Consider the following 23,451-nt stretch of genomic DNA (forward strand, 5'->3'; position numbering starts at 1 on the left):
TTTCTTCATTCTTCTGAGGATATGTGGTTTTTTTAATTTTGGCATATCAGGTATATAGTAGCAATATTTTATTAGTCATTCGCGAGTTACATAAAACTCGTCTAATGTAATAAGTCCTGGTACATATCTTTTACGTATGTCGGGGCCTTACTCTGTTTTTGGATTAACCGGAAAATCGATTATCCCAGAATTTTTTTTTTTTTTTTTTTTTTACCATCTATCCAGGAAAATCGAGGGTCTACTGTATATATGTATGAGGCATATAATAAATATGATTTCAATTATTAATATTAGCATGCAGTATTTATGGGTTAGTGCCATTGCTGGGGCAATAAATATATATATATATATATATTAATACAACTTATATATATATAAATTGTATAATATATTGAATTAAGTATGCATAAATGGGTGTGAAAGTTACACAAAGTGCCAGTAACTAGAAGGGTGAGGAAAGTAAAAAAAGTGAAGTAGATCTGTGAAAGATGAAAGACTGTTAATATCCTAGAGGTTATGATGAATTAATAACATTGTGGGCTGAATTGCCAAGCCAATATAAAGCGGGGGAACTGTAAAGTAAAATTAGTACATCAAAATACTAATAAAATGAAAATTTATATATATACTGCAACCTTAATGTAATATGTAGTATTTGTTAGAATATACAAAGGGTACTAGGAAAGTTTTGCAATATGACGCAACAATGAATCACAGGAAGCTGCTTGTTGCTGCATGTTGAGACATGTTCATACGTGCATAGTAGCCGCCGCGCCAAGTCGATGGGCTCAGTTATTCATTAGTAGTGAGAGTGTAAAGTGCTTGCGATGGCATCGTGGTCACAAAATGAGATAAGGACAGTTTTGCGGTATAATTTCGTGCGTGGTTTAACCATAGACCAGTGCTTAGAAGAAAGACTCTTGCACTAGATGATGATTGTCCACATCGTACAACGATATTCAGGTGGTATAGAGAATTCCAAAGGGGAAATTTCACTCTGGAGGATTCTGAGAGGCCGGGAAGGCCACGAATGTCAGTTACGGAAGAAAACGTTACTGCTGTGAGGAAAATACTTGACGAAAACAGGCGAGTGACCTACCAACAGATAGAGGATACTTTGGGCCTAAATGCACCAGCAATTCGTTCGATTCTGCAAGATCATTTGCACGTGAAGAAACTTTGTTCTCTCTGGGTGCCGCATCAACTGACTGAAGAGCAGATGACACGACGTGTGACTTGGTGCCGGGAGATGTTAAAAAAGTTTGATAAGGGACAATCTCGGTATGTGAACAACATCGTGACAGGTGATGAGACTTGGCTGTACTATTACGATCTGCCGACCAAGGCTCAAAACAAAGTTTGGGTCTTTGATGATGACGACACACCCGTAATTGTCAGAAAATCCCGATCTGTAAAGAAGAAAATGATAGCTGTATTTTTCAAATCGAGTGGAATTGTGGAATGTGTCGTTTTGGACACGCAGAAGACAGTCACAGCTAAGTGGTATACTGAACAATGCCTGCCTAAAGTCATTGGATCTATGAAGAACCTACGGCCAAAGTCAAGAATGGACACCTGGTACCTCCATCACGATAATGCTCCAGCTAACCGCGCCAAAGCCTGCACCGAATATTTGACCACGACAGGACTGAAACTTCTCGAGCACCCTCCCTACAGTTCAGACCTTGCTCCCTGCGACTTTGCACTGTTCCCGCATGTGAAAATGAAGCTAAAAGGGAGGCGGTTTTCCAGTGATGAGGACCTTCTACGGGCTTGGGACAACGAGTGTGCTTTACTCCCTAGTGAAACTTGGCAGAACTGGTTTAAAGATTGGTTTCGGAGGATGGAGAGGTGTATTGAATGTAGAGGAAATTACTTTGAAAAAATTAAATAAACAAAGCTGTATTGTAAAACTTTCCTAGTACTCTTTGTATGTATTAGAATCTGGTGAAGAGTAGTCTTCACCACTTCAATACATCTAATACATGCTTGGTAAAACGCCTCCCACCATCCCCAACATGCTCCATTCAGTGCCTCCTGTGGTCTTCCGTCAGAAGGATTTTTACGAATCTTGATGCTAAGAAAGCTCCAGGTCCTGATGGTATTTCTCTACTTGTTCTCAAAACTTGTGCTCCTGAACTTACTCCTGTTCTTTACTGCCTTTTTTCACTTTCTTATTTCAAAAGTGTCTTCTGCTTGGAAATTTGCTCATATCCAGCCAGTTCCTAAAAACGGTGACAAAAAGTCTCCCATCCAATTATCGTCCTCCCCCCCCATCCCACTATAAAATCCTGCAACCATTTTTAGCTGCACATATTTAAAAATAACCCCACTGGCTCACATCTAATATGGGAGACATTGCGGTATCACATCACATCTAACTGCTGGGAGACATTGCGGTACAAGTAAACACATGGGTTGTGTTAGGGTAGCTAAGAATAGAAACAGGTGCAGGTATACTTGCGTGTACACCAATGCTAGGAGTTTAGTAAATAAATTTGATGAATTTGAGGTATTGCTCAAAACATCGAAGGCAGATATTGTTGGGATATCAGAGACGTGGTGTCACACAGATATAAGGGATGCAGAACTGCAATTTGGGGAGTACAACGTCTACAGAAAGGATAGACAGGATAGGAAGGGGGGAGGGGTTATGTGGGCCAGTAAATCAGAGAGTCTTATAATGGGAGATTTTAATTTCCCAGATATTGACTGGAATTTGGGGGCTGGTTACTCACACACTAGCAGGGCTTTTGTGGATTTATTGGATGATTGTTTTCTACATCAGCATGTTCGGGAGGCAACTAGAGGGAGTAATACTCTTGATTTGATTATCAGCAGTGATTCTTCATGCATTAAGAATCTGCAGATAAATGAACCACTAGGTGGCAGTGATCACAGTGTGCTGAAGTGGGATTTACTGAAAGAGGTAACTACCATTAGGGTTAAAGGGAAGGGTTATTGCTTCCGTAAAGGCGACTACGATGGACTGAGACAGTATTTAAATTCTATACAGTGGGACCAACTGATGATGTTACCAACAGCAAATTCAAAATGGGAAGCATTCAAAGAACTTATCTTGGAAGCTACTAGGCTTTACATACCAACTAAGAAATATTGTTCAAGGTTTAGGCCAAAATGGATGTCAGATGAACTAATGAGGCATATGGCAGAGAAGAAAAATGCATGGGATACATATAAATTAACACATGACACAGAAGCCTATGATAGATACAAGTTGATATGCAACCAAGTTACAAAGGAGGTTAGGCAGGCGAAGGCAGATTACGAGAAATCCTTGGCAAGGGATGCAAAGAAAAACAGCAAAGAGTTCTTTACTTATGTAAACTCTAGAAGGAAGGGGATGAATCAGATTGGTCCACTTGATATTGATGGGTCAACTGTTGATGATCCTGCTCAGGTAGCTAACAAACTAAATGAATATTTTGCATCGACATTCACACATGAGGAGTTATTCAGCGAGGGGAATGCCAGAGGTGTATTCAACTCTAGCAGTAAGCTACAGAATCTTGAAATAACTGGGAGTAAAGTGGAGGAGAAACTGTTGAAGATAAACACAAGAAAGGCACCCGGGGTGGATGGGATCTATCCAGTTATATTAAAGGAGGCAGCAAAGGAAGTAAGCAAACCCTTAGCCATAATTATGAGAGCTTCCTTGGACTCAGGGGAGGTACCCATAGACTGGAAATGTGCAAATGTGACCCCAATTCACAAAGGAGGATCAAAGGCTGACACAAGTAATTATAGACCTGTGAGCTTAACTTCTGTTCCAGGAAAATTAATGGAGGCACTGGTTAAAGAAGCACTGCAGGATCATTTAGACAAGACTTCAGTTACAGCTCAGACACAGCATGGTTTTGTTAAGGGGAAGTCTTGCCTGACCAACTTGATTGGATACTATGATGCAGTCACAAAAGAACTGGATACAGGGAATAACTTTGATATTATATACTTGGATCTTAGAAAGGCTTTTGATACTGTTGCACACGGAAGACTGCTACACAAATTGGAGCAGTGTGACATTGGAGGCAAATTGCTGCTATGGATAAAGGGGTGGTTGAGGGGGAGAAGACAGAGAGTGGTAATCAATGGACACTGCTCATCGTGGACTAACGTTATTAGTGGAGTCCCTCAGGGCTCAGTGTTGGGTCCATTATTGTTTTCTGTATTTATAAATGATATTGATGAGGGTATATCAAGCTTAATGTCCAAGTTTGCAGATGATACAAAGGTTGGCAGGGTTGTCAAGGACACTACTGACACTATGCTGCTGCAACAGGATCTGGAAAGGTTGAGCAGATGGGCTGAGAGGTGGCAAATGAAGTTTAACATTGACAAATGTAAAGTACTACACATGGGAAACAGCAACCCCAGAGCAACGTATCAACTCTGTGGTACTACACTGACAGTGGTAGAGAATGAAAGGGACTTGGGGGTGGTTGTGCAGGCAGATATGAAGTTCTCTGAGCAGTGCAGACGGGCTGCAAGAGTAGCTCATGGAGTATTGTCAATGATATACAGGAATTTTTCCAGCAGGGATAAGGAGGTGATTATTCCATTGTATAAGGCAATGGTCAGGCCACACCTAGAGTACTGTATACAGGTCTGGAGGCCTCATTTCAAGAAGGATGTAGAGCTGCTGGAACGAGTACAGAGAAGGGCAACAAGATTAGTGAATGGAACAAAGGGGTGCTCTTACGAAGAAAGGCTTAAGTTTTGCAAATTACAGTGTCTGGAGACTAGGCACCAGCGAGGTGATCTGATAGAGGTGTATAAAGCCTTGAATGGTTTAAGCATGCTCAATGCTGATGGGATTCTTCCTCTAGCTCAGAAAAATCACCTGAGAGGGCATAAATTCAAATTGAGGAAAGACAGATGTAGGATAGACGTGCGGAAATTTGCCTTTAGCCAGCGGGTGGTTGGTTGGTGGAACAGACTGCCATCCCTTGTGGTGGAGGTTGATAGCCTAAATAAGTTTAAGGCTCAGCTGGACAGGTATTTTGAACGAACAGAGGGGTGAAGTGGAAGTGGGTTTTTTTTTTTTTTTGTTTTTTTTGGCTGATGCTGCATAAGCTTGCTTTCTTGCATCAAATGCCTCTACTAATGCTAATGCTAATGGTCTTGGCACACCCAGGGTCCTAAGCTGGATATCATCATTCTTCTCTTTCTTGGTGATTCTTCCCTTCTACTTCGCTCTCCCTTTCAGGGTAACTCAGAATTTTATTTATTTTTTTTTTTTTTTGTTTGGCAATACCAATTTTAATAGAGTCTTATGGGTTATATGAACTGGTCTAATAGTATAATAATAGATTTAAAAAATTATAAAATGTATGCATAGTGCACAGTGATCATCATTGACTCAACAGAGAATGAAAGAGATAAAACTAAAATCTAAATTAAGAGAGATAAGCAAATTTACCATGTCCAAGACAAATAACCACATGTGGACCTTAATGTAGCCAAAATATAAATGGAGGAGTGAATAAAGTGTCAACCTCTAGAGAGGATTGAAAGCTTGAAAAGTAGTGATCCCCTTTTCCTGTGTGTTGAACATGGTAAAATGTGCATTGAGGTTGTCACAGACATTCTCTCAGATATGCCAGACAAGCTGTGCTTGCTACCTGGGAGTCTAAAATGCTGATGGAACTGATATTCAGGTGACACTCAAGTCAAGTGGACCCAATTTCGGCAAAGTCCAGACAGTCTGTGACAGCCAAATCCTCTGCTTGCACCTTCACGATGGTGGGACTGTTAGTAATCCTGGGTATAACCTCCATGCACAAGTACATGATAGGTGACCACCCAGGTGTGAACCAACGTAAGCAGTGGTTGAGGTGTGGCACCTGCACCACATGGAGGAACGCCACCCCTCTATGTTACCAGGCAGTACTAGGTGGCAGATGACCCTCATCAACCAGTGCATTTCCACCACTTTGCTTATTGGAGGCTTGAAATGGTGGAACCCATGTTTAGTCTCTAGAGCTAAGTTCCGGTCAACCCCTCCCTATCTCTTCCATCATGCAGTATGACTGATGACTTTTGAGGTTAGGACAAACATCGTGGCGAGATCCAATATTCCTTACATTTCGAGGGTACAGCTCTAAAACGGTGTTCGCAGGCCGGCCGCTAGTTAGTACACCGGACCGAACCTATTGGTAACTCTCTAGGAGGCTTCCGGATCAGCTAGTGTATAATCTTGCTACCTCTACTCTGCCAGATAGTGACTGGAGGGAGTCCGAGTAGTGTGTATGCGGGGAGCATTGTCGAGGCCACGTTATGTCAAGCATCTGGGTATATTCTTACCATTTGTACGGCATATCCAAAAATTTCATTACTTCATACAGCATGTCCCAACCACTTTTTCTTATTATTGAATACACCATGAATTGTCAAACTAATAGAGCAAGCTTATCTGCGAAAAGATCTAAACCTCTCAAGCACTTGCTAATTCATTTCACAAATATACGTGGTCTCAATTCTAATCTCAATGATGTCCATTTCCACTTGCAGTCTGCCAAACCGCATGTACTTTTTCTGACAGAATCTCAGTTATCGGTTGATTCAAATACTGCTCATCTCAGATGCCCAAATTATTCACTGTACTTGTGTACATATGCACAAGTACCGCCTCAAAGGTGGTACTTGTGCATATGTCTGTTCTGATATTTCCTCTCAGAGACTTGGCAATTTGGAATCTCCTTAAAATCTCTTAAAATCTCTGTACCTCATTGTGTCAAATTCATCTGTTGTCTCTACCATTCTCCCAATTCCACTAATCACTAGGAGCTCTTTGACTTCCTGTCTTTGCAACTTCACTTTCTCCAGTCCAACTTTCCTAACAGTGAGGTAATTTTCCTTGGTGATTTTAATGTTCACAACTCCAGCTGGCTTCCGTTTTCTAGTCACACCGACCCAGCAGGTCGAGATGCTGAGGCTTTTGCAATTACTAATGACCTAGTACAAATTGTTCATTTACCTACAAGAATACCGGACAATCCTAATCATACAGCCAATACGCTTGATCTTTTTCTCACAAACAACCCTTCTAAGTACGCGGTCGAAGTGAGAGGTCCTTTAGGCACTTTAGATCACAACTTGGTGATTGTCTCTTCTCCAATGGAACCTTTATCTCATAGCTATTCCGAACCTCGTGTTGTTTGGCATTACAAGAATGCAAAATGGGATGACCTGAGAGACTTCTTTTCCTTGGTCGGATTACTGTTTCAAAACTTCTGATGTCAATGTTTGCTCAGATTGTGTCAGTGAAATTATTCTTGCAGGAATGGAATCCTTTATCCCACACTCCACTTTAAAATCTCGTCCTTTATCTAAACCTTGGTTTTCCAATAAATGTGCCAAGGTTGTTCAAGAAAAGAATGTTGCATATCGTAATTGGCTTGTTTCTAATTCTCCTGTTTCATTTTCTGCGTACACCAAAGCTCGCAACAATTGTAAAGCAGTTATTAATCCAAATTAGAGTTTGAACAGGCTCCCAATCTCTGCTCCCAACTCTGTCAAAACCAGATGGTTCTGTTGTCACTTCTGCCAATGATAAAGCTGACCTGTTAGCATTCCATTTTTCTTTCAACTTGTGTATTAATGATCTTGGTAAAACGCCTCCCACCATCCCCAACATGCTCCATTCAATGCCTCCTGTGGTCTTCCGTCAGAAGGATTTTTACGAATCTTGATGCTAAGAAAGCTCCAGGTCCTGATGGTATTTCTCTACTTGTTCTCAAAACTTGTGCTCCTGAACTTACTCCTATTCTTTACCGCCCTTTTTCACTTTCTTATTTCAAAAGTGTCTTCTGCTTGGAAATTTGCTCATATCCAGCCAGTTCCTAAAAAGGGTGACAAAAGTCTCCCATCCAATTATCATCCTCCCCCCCCATCCCGCTATAAAATCCTGCAACCATTTTTAGCTGCACATATTTAAAAATAACCCCACTGGCTCACATCTAATATGGTCTTGGCACACCCAGGGTCCTAAGCTGGATATCATCATTCTTCTCTTTCTTGGTGATTCTTCCCTTCTACTTCGCTCTCCCTTTCAGGGTAACTCAGAATTTTATTTATTTATTTTTTTTTGTTTGTGCAGCATAAGCCTCGGGCTTCCTTGCACCATATGGCTAATAATAATAATAATCACATTGAGTGCCATATCATTCATATATGAATGACAGCAGCATTTCCATATGTGCCACATCATTCAAATATGTATGACAGTTCTATTCAGCTATAAGTTCATTAGAAAGAAGAAAAAAAAAATTGTGAGGGCTGTGTCAGTCATATATGAATGATACAAAAAATATAAAAATTGACCTTTTAATAACCTCAAAATTAAAAATATGAAATATGCATATTGTATAAACAAATGTCAAAATAAGGTATATTACAAAAAAAATTGTGTTGGCCCCCGAGGATAATTTTAAGTAATGGCTTTGGCATTCAGTGTATCCATAGGCTATTTTACTGCCAGGGACATGAGAGTCTAAAACAAGAGAGTAAGATTCTGTTCTTTTGTTCAGTGAGGAAATACTTTGTTACTATATGTGACTACATGGGCACACATTTCCACTAGAAAATTGTTATTATAAATGCCAAGGTAGCATAAATTTTATCAATTGCCTTTGCATCATTTTCAAATTTGACATTTTTTATCAGAAAGTTTCTAGTACATGCCATTATTATTGAAGAAATAGAGAAAGAGAAAATAACGAAATAGATGAATAAATAAAAAAAAGAAAGAAATATGTGAAGTGAAATGGTTTGCAGTATCAATTCTCTCAGTTTGAATGTGAGAACTTGCTATAAGCTATTATGAAAGAATTAAAAAGATTTTATGTGCAGTGGTCCTTAGTAACTGATAAGAGCAGAGGGAAACTTGAAATTGTTAAAATGCCAAGTCATGCTTGGCATTTTAACAATTCCTCATATCAGTGCTGAATGAGGGAATATTAAGACAGGTGAAAAAGAACAAAAATTTATTTCAGACCTCTTTCTGATGAATTGGAAAAACTTTTTACACAGTGAAGCTATTTTTATAAATGAAACTTTAGACTCAACATTTCAAAATAAGGCAAAACTGCATCAGCTCCTTCCTCAAAGTAGCTATAATCAGTTAGTGGTTTCTAACAGGCAGTCTAAAGACAGAATTTCTAGGTGAGCTATGTTTGAAAGCATACTATACAGGTAAACAAGCTATGTCTGTATCTTAATATAAAATGCATATGTTGCCAGTGAAGTTTAATTTCAAGTCCCGAGTCTGGATTTAAAAAAAATTTCCTGCTTTCTGAAAGTCAAAGCTTAACACATGTTGAATGATATATGGTCATTATTTCATTCAAGACACTGTATAAATCTTTTTAGTCAACAGAACCATTACTAACTCCAAGCAAAATGTTATCTTGCACGAGAAATTAGTCTCTCTCTCTCTCAGCAAAATATAACAGTATTGTAATAGAACAGCTTTATAAAAAGAAATTCCACATTTTGATCTCGGAACTTCTTGGGATTGCAGAATATCTGTGAAAAAAGGAAAAAATCATGATCACCAGTTTGAAAAATCACAATTTTTCAAACTTTTTCCCAATTGATTTCCACCTTGCTTGGCTAAACAGGAAAATCAAACATTCTTCCTTATGATATGCCTGTGTAAATGGTGTTTTTTTATAATCTTCAAATGTGCCTCTAATTTTAAAATGAGAAGTAGCCTTGAAAATTTTTTTTACCAATGAACTTGACTAGACTTCACTCATCAGTTTAATTTTCACATGCACCACAACCAAAAATATAAAGTGCCACTAAGAACAGTATTTATCCTTAAAAAGAATGGATGGTGGCTTATCTGAGCTCTCTACATTTTTCTGTTATTCTGCTTACTGTTCTGAATGTTAAAGAGGAACTTAGTCAAAATACTCACTCTTCAAGCAGGTATAGATTTTCACTGTTAAATCACTCTCAGAGTGTAGTACTGTGTACACTCGTTTTCAGCTGGCATCATAATGACAGTTTGTTTTCAGCAAAATAAACTCCATGCAATATGTGGATTAATCTTTTATAAATAGATGTGTGTAAAATATATATTTCTACTTTTGCTTACAGTATTTGAGTCTGCATGCTACTCAATACATAGAACGATAGTAGTCCTCAATTTACTAGTATATTTTCAAAAACCATAAAGTGATTACAACAAGCATGGGTCAGGTTCAAGGTACCTGTTAAATGTTTTGCTGCCTTCTTGGGCTGAGATTTAGTATCAAGCAAATTATTTTTCAAACTGAGGTGACATGTTACAGTAAACATCTGATTAACCAAGCATGTTTCATCAATTATTTTCTTTAAATTTGTGTTACTTCACTGAATTAACTAAATTCAGTGAAGCAATGAAACAGCATAGTTGTATGTAAAATCAATTTAGCTTTTATCTCCCCCTTCTCTGCTTCCTCAGTTATCTTTCCAACAGTGTTTTATGCTTCCATTTCATATACACTGCCCTACCATTAATATCCGGACATCTGCCTTTAGACCAAAAAAGAGCTTTTATTGTGTTATTTTATATTTTGTGCTGAAACCTTTTGCTTTTATGATGGCCTTCAATCTTCACGGCATACTCTCAACCACCTTTTTATAAATGTCTGGTGATGTATTCCTCCACTCGGCCTTTAACGCAGCCACCAGTTCGGCCTGTTCTTTGGGCATACATGCATGTACCCTACAATGCAATACATCCCAAAGATGCTCGATAGGGTTTAGATCAGTACTCTGGGCTCGCCAATCCAACTTTTCCACACCCATGTCCTCAAACCACTCTGTTATAACCTGAGCAGCATGGCATGGCATGGTGCGTTGTCTTGCTGATACGGGTATGGCCATAATGTTGGAAGTGCATGATTGTCCAGGATGTCCTGGTATTGCACAGTATCCATGGTTTTGTTGATAACGACTAATGGGCCCAAGCCATGAAAAGCAGCCCTATACCATGACACTGCCTCCATCAAACTTCATTGTTGGGAGGATGCAATCAGGAAGGAACTGTTCCCCTGGCATTTGCCACACCCAAGAATGGTCATGAGACTGGTAGAGTGCGAACCTTGACTCGTCTGCCCATAGGACTGTTTTCTGCTGTTCTACAGTCCAGGATTTGCGCTCCTTATGCCAATGTTAACCGTCATCTAGCATTTGTTGAGGTGATCAATAGGTTGTGAATAGCTGCACGACCATTGTAACCCATATCATGGAGTGTCCTTCATATTGTACTAGTGCTGACATTAGTCCCAATACTCTCACAGGGGGTTTGTGTGCCAAAAACTCAGAGGGTTTGTGTGGCTTGAGACAATGGCAAATTACGATTTGCGCGTGTGCACAGTTCTTTGCAGAATTCTCTTGTCCCGTTCTGTTAGTTCCCAGGCCGTTTTTTGGCAGATTCAGTCCCAATCCTCTTCCATTTGCATATGACATTGAACTAAGGATTCCCAAAGTGACTGCTATATCTCTTACAGAACGCTTGCTTATGTGGCATCCTACTATCATTCTGCGTTGGAAGTCTGTTAATTCTGTTGAACATGCCATCTTGCATGCCCACTTTTGCTATTGTCTGTTTGTAACCAGTGTGCATATTGTAGCAGGCTCTGTGACACGTTGCATGCATAGGACCTGTTTCCCCATCCATGGGGGTGTTTCTGGATATTAATGGTAGGGCAGTGTAATGGAGGGTAAGAAATTTATGCGTGCACAACTTGTGATTTTTTTATTATTATCCATTCCTTTGTGAATTTATTGAAGGTTCATCAAACAATGAGTATTTGTAAGCTCCCTCTCTCTTCCTGTTTACAGTAATATAATTTTATAGTTTCTTCAAAATAACAGAGAAATTATAATTTACCATCCGTTGTTTGAGATGAAACAGTTTGTACTGTATTATAGTACAAATTGTTGATAGTAGAATTTGTTGATAATTAGTAAATTATACCATAATAAGTGGTATATTTCAGTTATGCCCTCATAGTGTTCTGTTGGCACACTATTAAGTGTGCCAACAGAACAGAATTTCAGCTTTGCGTTTCATCCTTTTCCTTTGAGCGGTATGCTGTAAGTATTCTGTGTACCTAATGCCTATGAAAGAAAATATTTTTTTATTTTTTATGCATTTTACTTTGCTGTGTTTTGTACACGCACATGCATTTTTAGAAACGTCGACTGCAGTCTATTGGGCTTCTTGGTACAGACCAGGCCGCGCAATTTATTGGATGGAGCTGGGTTGGGTTGAGCCAGGTCAGCCAATGCAGATTGATGGCTACCACAGGCTTGGGCCTTGCCAGATTGGACCTAGACCCAAAATTTCAGCTTTGATACGACATTTTGTATCTCATACATTAGTTTGTCTTTAAAAGGAAAGAGTGGTTAACAATCAGGTAGGTCATTGAACTATTTTAAAATATATATTTTCTAAATTAGGGTGAGTGTACAGTTTGGTTTCAAAAAAAATCAATAAAAAATCAAATTATACCACAATGCAACCTTACTTAAATATAATTATTGTTATTTTTTTATTTTGCACTTGAATGTTTATGTTGTATACTTCAGTGACTGTAGGTTACAGATATTGATGAGTTGTGCCTTTTCTATTATCTTAGGTCCCACTGAAAGGGGAGCAACAGGTCTCAATAATCTTGGTAATACATGTTTCATGAATTCTGCTCTTCAGTGCGTGAGCAATACAAGACCCCTCACTCTGTACTTTACTTCTAACAGACATTTATATGAGCTAAACAGGTGGGTGTTGTGTATGTATATATATAATAAATAGATACATGTAGTTCTATTTATAGCTCTTTCAATTTAAGGCAACAGTAGTACTTACTAATTTCGGTGTTTCTGGATGCTGGCTTTATCTTTAATGGTGTATTTTTAAAATACACCATTATCCTTTTTTATGAATAATATAATGTAGTAATTATATTTTTTATTGTACTGCCAACTCTGCTCTTACATAATCAGCAAGGTTAATAATAAAGATGGAAAAAAAAGGTAGTAAATTTCCTCTAGTTTGAAGTTTTCAGCCCTAAACCCTTTGCTAATATTATTTTTCTTTAAACATTCTATTTGGTTGCCAGCAGTAACTAACTTTGACATTACAAAGATGAATGCATGGCATGGTTTCCTGCCACTGCTTAAACAAGTTTCATGCTAGTTTCCATTAAATAAGTGAAGTTATCAAAGTAATCCTGGAGGATTTGAAATTAAATACTTTGCCAATGTGGAAACAAAGGAGTTTAATTGAGAAGTCAAAATTTGCATTAACTTGGATATTATTAACTGTAAGAAATATTTAGTGCCAAAAGTTTTGTCAAGACCAGATAAGAGAAATAGGTTTTGTTTTTCTTGCTGATGTTCTCCTGCTTTCCTGTTGTACGTTTAGTTAACGTTTTGGTAGTTACTGTTTGTTTAAAAGTAAATCTAAAAACCAATAAAAGGAAAATATAATTTATTATCAGAATTATTAACAGATTATAGTTTATAAACAATCCTGGAAATGTCCTCTGTCATTAACAATATATAATTTACTCTTTTGATTATGTTATGAGCAGTACAACAAAGGGTTTGTGTTAATACATTCCTGACTATTTTCAGTGCTCACTTTGAGCTTCTGAATGCTTTGTGGATTGCTCTCAACTTTTTGTTCTGATAACCCCCATAAAAAAAGTCTCCTGAGTTAGGAGACCTAGGTGGTCAAAGTCCTTGTGATATGATTCAATCCCCAAATATATCTTGCAACCTTTTCAAAAGTGTGCAATAAGGTTAGCAGTAACGTTGCAGTTGGTAGATTACCTCATCCTGTTGGAGCCAAATATCTATTTCATTTTTCTCCAACAATGCAGTAAACTGCATTATGATGCATTGGTAAACATCAGAGGTAATGGTTTGTTTAAAAAAAATGGGCCCAACTGTACTTGGGCAAATTTGAAGAATAGTTGGAAATTTTTTCAACAATTTTTTTTTTTTTTTTTTGTCATTTGTTGTAAGACTTTGTTTCCAAATAAGAGTCTACTAAAAAAAGCACATTGCTCAGTGATATATGGCATGCCATTTATTCCCCAGTAATGATGCCTGCAACTTCAAACACAGATTTTGAAAAATGTTTTCATTTTAAAAGCATATCCATGTTTTAACAAATAACATGGATTTGCTTTTAAAATGAACACCCTGTATAAGAGGTAACTAAAAGTTACCCATTACAAGGTACACATAATTACTTTTGCCCGTTCTTAGCTTTCTAAAAATATTATAATACTCCTCACAATTGTTTGGTTTGTAACAAACTCCCAACATCATCTTCTGTTATCCCCAGGATTGCTTACACTTACGGAAATGATTTGGTTGATTTTGGGCAGCTTTTGATAGAAAGTTTAATGGAATCCCTACTGGACAATGCTGTATTCGTCATCCAAAACTTATACCCAGTAGATATATGTTACTATTACACTACAGATCTGTCCTTTTGAACTATCAGTCTTCTGTACTATCCCATTTCATGTTAGAGTCAGAGTAAGCCTTCTCTTCTTATGCCTGCTTGCTTCAGACCATCGAAATTTTTCGGTTTTTTAAAATTTTGCTGTGCATTAAACGAGTGCTTGACTCTTATATATGTATATACATATATATATATAGAAAATTATTTTAATGTTATGTACAAATCTTTAATTTAACTTATGCCAATAATGAAAATACCGTGTACCCTGGGAGCGATGTATGTTGAATAAAGGGGGGAAGAACGGAAAAGAGTAACGTTATAAACAAAGTGCGAATTTGGAAAAATGCAAAATTTGAAAAGAACGACCAAGGTAGAAATAGCAGATTTTTGAAAAGAAATATCATTGCAGTATCTTTCATAATTTCTGTGTCTTCTTCAGAGGTCATCCACCTAAATTATGAAAAAGAACAGCAATACTCTTACTTCTGTTTCTGACATGTTCTGTATGTCAAAAAACACGTGTACGCGGACACGTTGTAAAAAATAATTTAGAATATAAATTTTGAATAAATAAAATACAAGTTAAGCCAAAATATTATGCCAAAGTATAACATACAGAACATGGATGACCTTACAGAAGTATATATATATTTTTTTTTTTTGGGGGAAAAAAAAAAAAAAACATCTGTTCCAAGTTTAAGTTCATTAAGAAATTAAAACTAACATATTTGGTACCCAGTCATCAAGTCTTCTGATGAAACATGTATTTTGTGTCTGTGGAAATGCATTTCTTTGTTTACAGGCTGATTTTTCACATGCTGAGAAACTAGTTATTGGTGAATTTTCACATTAACAATCTATATATATAAAACGCTTGGGTATGCTGCCCTAATTGTTGCCAGCACCTGTTCATGCAATTCACCTCGCATGACCACCATACCAGGCATTCTTTATTAATTTTTGTACTAATGTTTTTCGACTGAAGAAAGGCAATCTATACCTGAAAGCTATCAATGTATGTTTATTTTATCTGTCTTCAATTTTAATAAACCGTTCTAAGTTTAAAGAAATGTAAAAATGACTGAATAGTGTGTAAGAACTTTGAGAAAATCTAGAAGAAATGCTAATGAAACATTAAAGGAGAGATCTAATAGACTAAGAGACTCTACAACTACGAAGATGACATTGAAGAAAGAGAAGCAGGATTGGAAATGAGATAGAAGTACATAATCACATAGAAGTGCCCGATGCTGATAATTAACAAGCTGTAATTAATGTGGAAGAGCATGACATAGGAAATGTGTTACAACTGTGAGTATCACAATTCAAGGTATTGGGATATGAGTTAAACACATCGAATAAATACACTAAATGCTGTCATGATCGAAAGGTTTCACTTGACCCACTGTCTGAGACATGTACTCTATTACGAGAGCTACTTACAGGGGATACACGTAAAACAAATAACTACAGAGAACATATGAGAGTACAACTGAGCAATGGTGTTCAGTTGTACTCTCGTATGTACTCGCATCAATAGGCACAGAGATTAAATCACCACCTGGAATTGGTCCATACTGTTTTTGAATATGTGGCCAGAATTTTCATTTGGTCACACCGCTATATCCAAATGAGGCAAATAAGCCGGGATATGGACAACTTTATATTTTCTATTCTGCTGATGCAACAACAAAACAATGTCATCTTCGTAGTTGTAGATGTCATCTTCGTAGTTGTAGATGTCATCTTCGTAGTTGTAGAGTCTCTTAGTCTATTAGATCTCTCCTTTAATGTTTCATTAGCATTTCTTCTAGATTTTCTCAAAGTTCTTACACACTATTCAGTCATTTTTGAAAAACAATCAAACCAAGGTTGGGTGGGTGGGGGTGTGTGTGTGTGTGTATGGGTGGCCGAAGTAATGCAACAATTGGATGAGATGCTGTGACAAGTTAACCCATTTGCTGAGTCATATAAACAAATGAATCAAATAACGGCCCCGAGTGCCAAGCGAAGTGGTCTAGTGATTTTCCAAAGTGATTTAAAAGCATCCTTTCTATAAACGAGTAGTTTAAGAGATTTCTAGTCTTTTCTTTCAAAGTTATTATTTTTGGCTCCTAAATAAAGAGGAAAGCTTTATACCAAGAAAGGAAATACACCTTTCTTTTGTGTTTATATAACAAATTTCTCTAACACAGTAACCACTGACCTCTTATCGCTTGGTCACTGGTGCACTGCTCCTGTCTCCATGATGTGGTGGGGCTGGTAACCTGAGTATAAATTTAATACTCAGGGCGAAAAGGAGCAAACATGGATCCCTTGAAATCCCCAACTATGAGCCTACATGCTCACGTAAACTTGAGTCATCCAAGCAAAAAGAATCAAAAAAGATGATTCTTTCTTCACTTGATCTGCTTGCTTTCCTAATTTTACATTCCTTGTCTACAAAACCTCTTAGCAGCTTAGCTCCATTTTTGGCAGAAAAGCATAGAGGCTGTAGCAGGCACTCCAAAAATAGTCAAACAACTTCGCTCAGGAGATCTCCTTATAGAAACATCTAATTCTACTCATTCTAGGCAGCTCCTGAAGCAAACGACCTTTGGAGGCCTTCCCATTTCTGTAACCCCACATAGAACATTAAACACCTCAAAAGGAGTCATTTCAGGATGGGACCTCCTTAATGTTCCAGAGGTAGAAATTGCTGAAGAAGTTAAGGCACAATGCATCATCAGTGCCAAAAGAATAATGACTAAACAGGATGGTATCCTTACACCCACAAGAAACATTATCCTTACCTTCAATACTCCGAATCTCCCGGCATCAGTTAAAGCTGGCAACCTTTCCTGTAAAATCCAACCTTATATTCCAAATCCACTTAGATGCTTTAAGTGTCAGAATTATGGTCATTCTTAAACAGCATGTCAGGGTAAGGCTATTTGTCCCATGTGTGGCTCACCAGACCACTCCCAAACTGAATGTACAGCCACAACACCAAAATGTCCCAACTGCTAGGGTACTCACTCTGCATATTCTAGAACTTTCGAATCATGGAAAATAGGGAAAAAAATATTGAAGTACAAGGTAAAGAAAAATGTATTATACCAAGAAGCACGTAAACACATATTAAACGTTGATGCCTTCCAAATCATATTCCAATGCAGTCAAAAACACTAAAGAGTTTTCAAAACAGACTTGCATTATAATTCCCCCTAAATTATCTCTTGCTCAATGAGCCAGATCCATCCTGACAGATGGGGAGATGCTGACGGCAACAAAGACCAAGAGTATATCAAATTCTACTAATACAAAACCATCCAAGCCACAGCAAGACGCTGCCAAGTCAGGAAGTTAGCATTAGCATTAGTAGAGGCATATGATGCAAGAAAGCAAGCTTATTCAGCATCAGCCAAAAAAAAAAAAAAAAAAAAAACACCACTCCCATTTCACCCCTCCGTTCGTTCGAAATACCTGTCCAGTTGAGCCTTAAATTTGTTTAGGCTATCAACTTCAACAACAAATGATGGAAGTCGGTTCCACCAACCAACCACCTGCTGGCCAAAGGCAAATTTCCGCACATCTAACCGACATCCGTCCTTCCTCAGTTTGAATTTATGCCCTCTGAGGTGATTATTCTGAGCAAGAGGAAGAATCCCATTGGCATTGAGCATGCTAAAACCATTCAAAGCCTTATACACCTCTATCAGATCACCTCACCGGTGCCTAGTCTCCAGACTCTGTAATTTGCAAAACTTAAGCCTTTCTTCGCAAGAGCAACCCTTTGTTCCATTCACTAATATTGTTGCCCTTCTCTGTACCCGTTCCAGCAGCTCTACATCCTTCTTAAAATGAGGCTTCCAGACCTGTATACAGTACTCAAGATGTGGCCTAACCATTGCCTTATACAAGGGAATAATCACCTCCTTATCCCTGCTAGAAAAATTCCTTTATATATCATTGACAAGACACCATGAGCTACTCTTGCAGCTCGTCTGCACTGCTCAGAGAACTTCATATCTGCCTGCACAATAACCCCAACGTCCTTTTCATTCTCCACCACTGTCAGTGTAGTACCGCAGAGCTGATACGTTGCTCTGGGGTTACTGTTTCCCATATGTAGTACTTTACATTTGTCAATGTTAAACTTCATTTGCCACCTCTCAGCCCATCAGTTCAACCTTTCCAGATCCTGTTGCAGCAGCATAGTGTCAGTAGTGTCCTTAACAACCCTGCCAACCTTTGTATCATCTGCAAACTTGGACATTAAACTTGATATACCATCATCAATATCATTCATAAACACCGAAAACAACAACGGACCCAACACTGAACCTTGAGGAACTCCACTAATAACATTAGTCCACGTTGAACAGTGTCCATTGATTACCACTCTCTGTCTTCTGCTACTCAACCATCCCCTTATCCATAGCAGCAATTTGCCTCCAATGCCACACTGCTCCAATTTGTGTAGCAGTCTTCCATGTGCAACAGTATCAAAAGCCTTTCTAAGATCCAAATATATAATATCAAAGTTATTCCCTGCATCCAGTTCTTTTGTGACTACATCATAGTATCCAATCAAATTGGTCAGGCAAGACCTGCCCTTAACAAAACCATGCTGCATCTGAACTATAACTGAATTCTTGTCTAGATTAATTTTCCATTAATTAAACCATTAATTCTCCTGGAACAGAAGTTAAACTAACAGGTCTATAATTACTTGTGTCAGCCTTTGATCCTCTTTTGTGAATTGGGGTTACATTTGCACATCTCTAGTCTATGGGTACCTCCCCTGAGTCCAAAGAAGCTCTCATAATTATGGCTAGGGGTTTGCTTACTTCCTTTGCTGCCTCCTTTAATATAACTGGATAGATCCCATCCACCCCAGGTGCCTTTTTTATGTTTATCCTCAACAATCTCTCTCCTCCACTTTCCTCTCAGTTATTACAAAATCATCTAGCTCACTGCCAATGTGAGCTAGATGATTCCATGCATTTTTCTTCTTTGCCACATGTCTCATTAGTTCATCTGACAACCATTTAGGCCTAAATCTTGAACAATATTTCTTAGTTGGTATGTAAAGCCTGGTAGCTTCCAAGATTAGTTCCTTGAATGCTTCTAATTTGAGTTTGCTGTTGGTAACATCATCAGTTGGTCCCACTGTATAGAATTTAAATACTGTCTCAGACCATCATAGTCGCCTTTACGAAAACAAAAACCCTTCCCTTTACCTCTGATGGTAGTTACCTCCTTGAGTAAATCCCACTGTGATCACTGCCACCTAGTGGTTCATTTATCTGCAGATTCTTAATTCATGAAGAATCACTACTGATAATCAGATCAAGAGTATTGCTCCCTCTTGTTGCCTCACGAACACGCTGATGTAGAAAACAATCATCCAATAAATCCACAAAAGCCTGGCTAGTGTGTGAGTGACCAACCCACAAATACCAGTCAATATCTGGGAAATTAAAATCCCCCATTATAAGACTCTCTGATTTACTGGCCCACTCCATTTCCCTGTACAATATCGTATTATACTCATCAGAGTTATTAGGCCTATAGCACACTCCTACTCTCAATTTTGATTTCCCTATGCTTATATCACACCAAACTGACTCGACACTGCCCTGTCCATCGATGTCGACTGGCTTGACTTCCTTGGATTTTATGTGTTTCTTTACTAATAGCATAACCCCTCCTCCCCTCTTGTCCTGTCTATCCTTTCTATACACATTGTATTCCGCAAATTCCAGTTCCGCATTCCTTATATCTGTGTGACACCACGTCTCTGATATCCCAACAATATCTGCCTTTGATGTTTTGAGCAATACCTCAAATTCATCAAATTTATTTACCAAACTCCTAGCATTGGTGTACACGCAAGTATACTTGCACCTGTTTCTATTCTTAGCTACCCTAACACAACCCATGTGTTTACTTGTACTGCAATGACTCCTAGCAGACTCTGAAATATCCTGCATCTTTTTTTTCAGGCTTCTGCTCATTTCAATAAAAGCAGTGCAAGAATCACTTCCACCTCTGCCAGTGGCTTCTGTTAATCTATTAGTCCTTGTATCCCCCCCAACTAGCAGTTTTCCGACCCACCTAACACTGCCTCGACAGCATCAGCAAAAATTCTTGCACCCTTTCTATTTAAGTGTATCCCATCCCCGTAGAAGCAGTCTCTCCTGTTAACAAGTACAGACCTGTTAACAAGTACAGCTGAAAAAAATTCTACCCCTTGAGCCTTGCACAATCCCTCCAGGGCCGAATTGATCGACAAGGCTCTCATCATATACTCCCTCCTATCGTGTCTGGGCAGTATTGCAAACACTTTCAAATTCAACCCTAATTCACGGCTTTTTTTCAACAGTGACCTGTACTTGCTAAGTAATTCCGCCGGTCTCCTACTCTTAATATCATTAGTGCCAACGTGTACAACTATATCACCTTTTGTGCCCTTAAAAGATGATATCCGCTGTACAACGTCATCAACCTTTGCCCCTGGCAGACATACCCTGGTCCTATTCCACCTATCCTTTTTACAAAGCATGTTCCCCGTTTCCCTGACAATAGAGTCACCAACCATTACTAGTTCCTGTGGGACCAGCGCATTCTGCCTAGGGGGCTGCCTCTGTGTTGCATGATGACCAAGTGCAAGCTCTGGCGTTGTTGTGGGCAGCTGAGAGCTTGATGGGCCTCCTCAATTTATTTCCTTCGAGGGCATCCACCCTGTCCTTCAAGCTCTCATAAAGGCCCATAACAACGCTGAGTTGTCGCCTGATTTCCTTGCACTCCTTAGATCGTGCACATACAAAGACATCCCCCTTGGCAGTATCATGTCCCGTACCCGACTGCTCCGCAAACATCAAGCAAACAGTGCATTTTAAAAGACTGTGATTCAGAGGGCAACTGCCCCCCCCCCTCAGTTCCCCCCTGAGCCACAGCACTCCCATTAGCTTGAGCCTTTTGCTTTGCTGCTCTGGTCTGAGTCATGATTCCGATTTAATTCAGTAAAATTTCAATTTCAGAACAAAATTAAATCCTTAAGTTATATCCCAAACAGTTATATCGCTATATTTATTTTTCGGTATCGAGTGTTTTCTACGAGTTCCCTTTATACAACTTCCGTATCACGTGTACCACTATAGTTATGTATTAATTATTTGTTACGGTTAAGTCGTTATATATATATATATATATATATATATATATATATATATATATATATATATATATATATATATAGAGTTAAAAGTACAATTTAATTGACAATAAAGTTTATCAAGATTAATAGATTTACTGATTAATTGACAATATTATATTATGCACTATACTACACTAAGCTTATGCTATCGTGTAAAAATGGCAGGAATTCACGAACGGTACTTCTACGGACTCGTAAGTATTGATTAGCTTCCAAATCTCGCTATCTCAATTTAGAATAAACTAAGGATCCTGACTAGGTCTATAATCTACTTATAGAAGACAATTTGATATAACAATTGTTTAATAAATCGACTAATGGTTAAAAAAAAAAACCTCTCGTTCAACGGAGCTGCAATCTGTAACACGTGGATTTGATACTGTTACCGATACTATGTAATACCTACAAAATCTCTGTCTAAGTTAAACTAAGTATCTTAACTAGGAATATAAAGCTACTCTAGAAAATAAGTTAATATGCCAATTTAAGCTAATAAATCAGAAAATAAATCAGGAAAAACTTCTCTGTTCCAAGAGCGTCAAAGAGCTTCGTCCGCACAGGCTAGCCTCGTTCCCGCAATGAGTAGTAACAAATCGCTTATAAGTAACTTTTGTATACTCCACCGAGTAGTAACAAATCGAGATATACTATACTAGGCACAGAGTAGTATGATACTACTCTGTGCCTAGTTAAGGGAGAAAGAGGCACACCTTACACAGAATAAACCAACTGATTGAACTATGGAAATTGATGAGAAGTCAGATAATGAAGATGCAGTTTTCCTGCTACTTGCTGATGATGAGATGAATATTACTCATCAAGTTTTTCCAAAACGCGAAAAATATAAAGAGGATCAAGGGAAAACCAAACGATCAGATCAATCTTCCTAACCTAAACCCAAGTAATGCAGAAAATAATTCAATGGAATTGTAGAGGTCTAAGAAGCAATCTTGATGAATTAAAATATTTAATGCACCAGCACGACCCTGCAAGCATTTGTCGACAGGAAACCTATTTATCATCAAATTATACTCCACACTTCTCATGGTATACACTATACAGACGTGACAGATGTTCTGAATTTCCGGCAAGAGGAGAAGGAGTAGCAATTTTAGTTCGTAGTAATATACCATCCAAACCTATCCAGCTGTGCACCAATCTAGAAGCAGTAGCTGTTCGTATTGTTGTTGGCATTTCTCTCTCTTGTCTCCATTTATATCCAACCAAACTTTTCATGTTCCACTGCATAAATTATTATTAGCCATATGGTGCAAGGAAGCCTGAGGCTTTTGCTCCATCAGCCAAAAAAATTTTTCTCAATTACCCTGAGAGAGAGAGAGAGAGAGAGAGAGAGTGTCAGTCAGAAGTAGAAGGGAATCCAAGAAAGAGAAGAATGATGATATCCATCTCAGGACCCTGGGTGTGCCAAGCCCATCCTCACCAGATGTGATCCCATGACTTGTTTATCCAACATTAAGAATGAAAAAGTCAATTACTGTATGCATTGTGTTACATTTCAGGTGCATTAGCAAATGGTTATTAAAACATGATTTATGTAATTATATAAAAAAAAGAGCAAAACACAATGAGTTTTATGAATGAACTGCATTTTAGCATTAGCATAGGCATATGATACAAGAAAGCAAGCTTATGCAGCATCAGCCAAAAAAAAAAAAAAAAAACACTCCCATTTCAGCCCTCCGTTCGTTTGAAATACCTGTCCAGCTGAACCTTAAATTTATTTAGGCTATCA

The 23,451-nt window shown here is 38.3% G+C and overlaps 1 protein-coding gene across 1 annotated transcript in view; it reads left to right on the plus strand.

Annotated features, from left to right (window-relative positions):
- Positions 1 to 23,451, plus strand: part of Usp32 (Ubiquitin specific protease 32) — an 837,997-nt gene that overhangs the window by 476,090 nt on the left and 338,456 nt on the right. The window contains exon 20 of the mRNA XM_090368859.1: positions 12,657 to 12,795. Within this exon, the coding sequence (XP_090224985.1) occupies positions 12,657 to 12,795 (139 nt within the window). The remainder of the gene's footprint in view (positions 1 to 12,656; positions 12,796 to 23,451) is intronic.

This window comes from Mastigoproctus giganteus, chromosome 1, assembly GCF_048544385.1.
Source record: "Mastigoproctus giganteus isolate SK-2022 chromosome 1, ASM4854438v1, whole genome shotgun sequence".
Classification (NCBI taxonomy): domain Eukaryota; kingdom Metazoa; phylum Arthropoda; class Arachnida; order Uropygi; family Thelyphonidae; genus Mastigoproctus; species Mastigoproctus giganteus.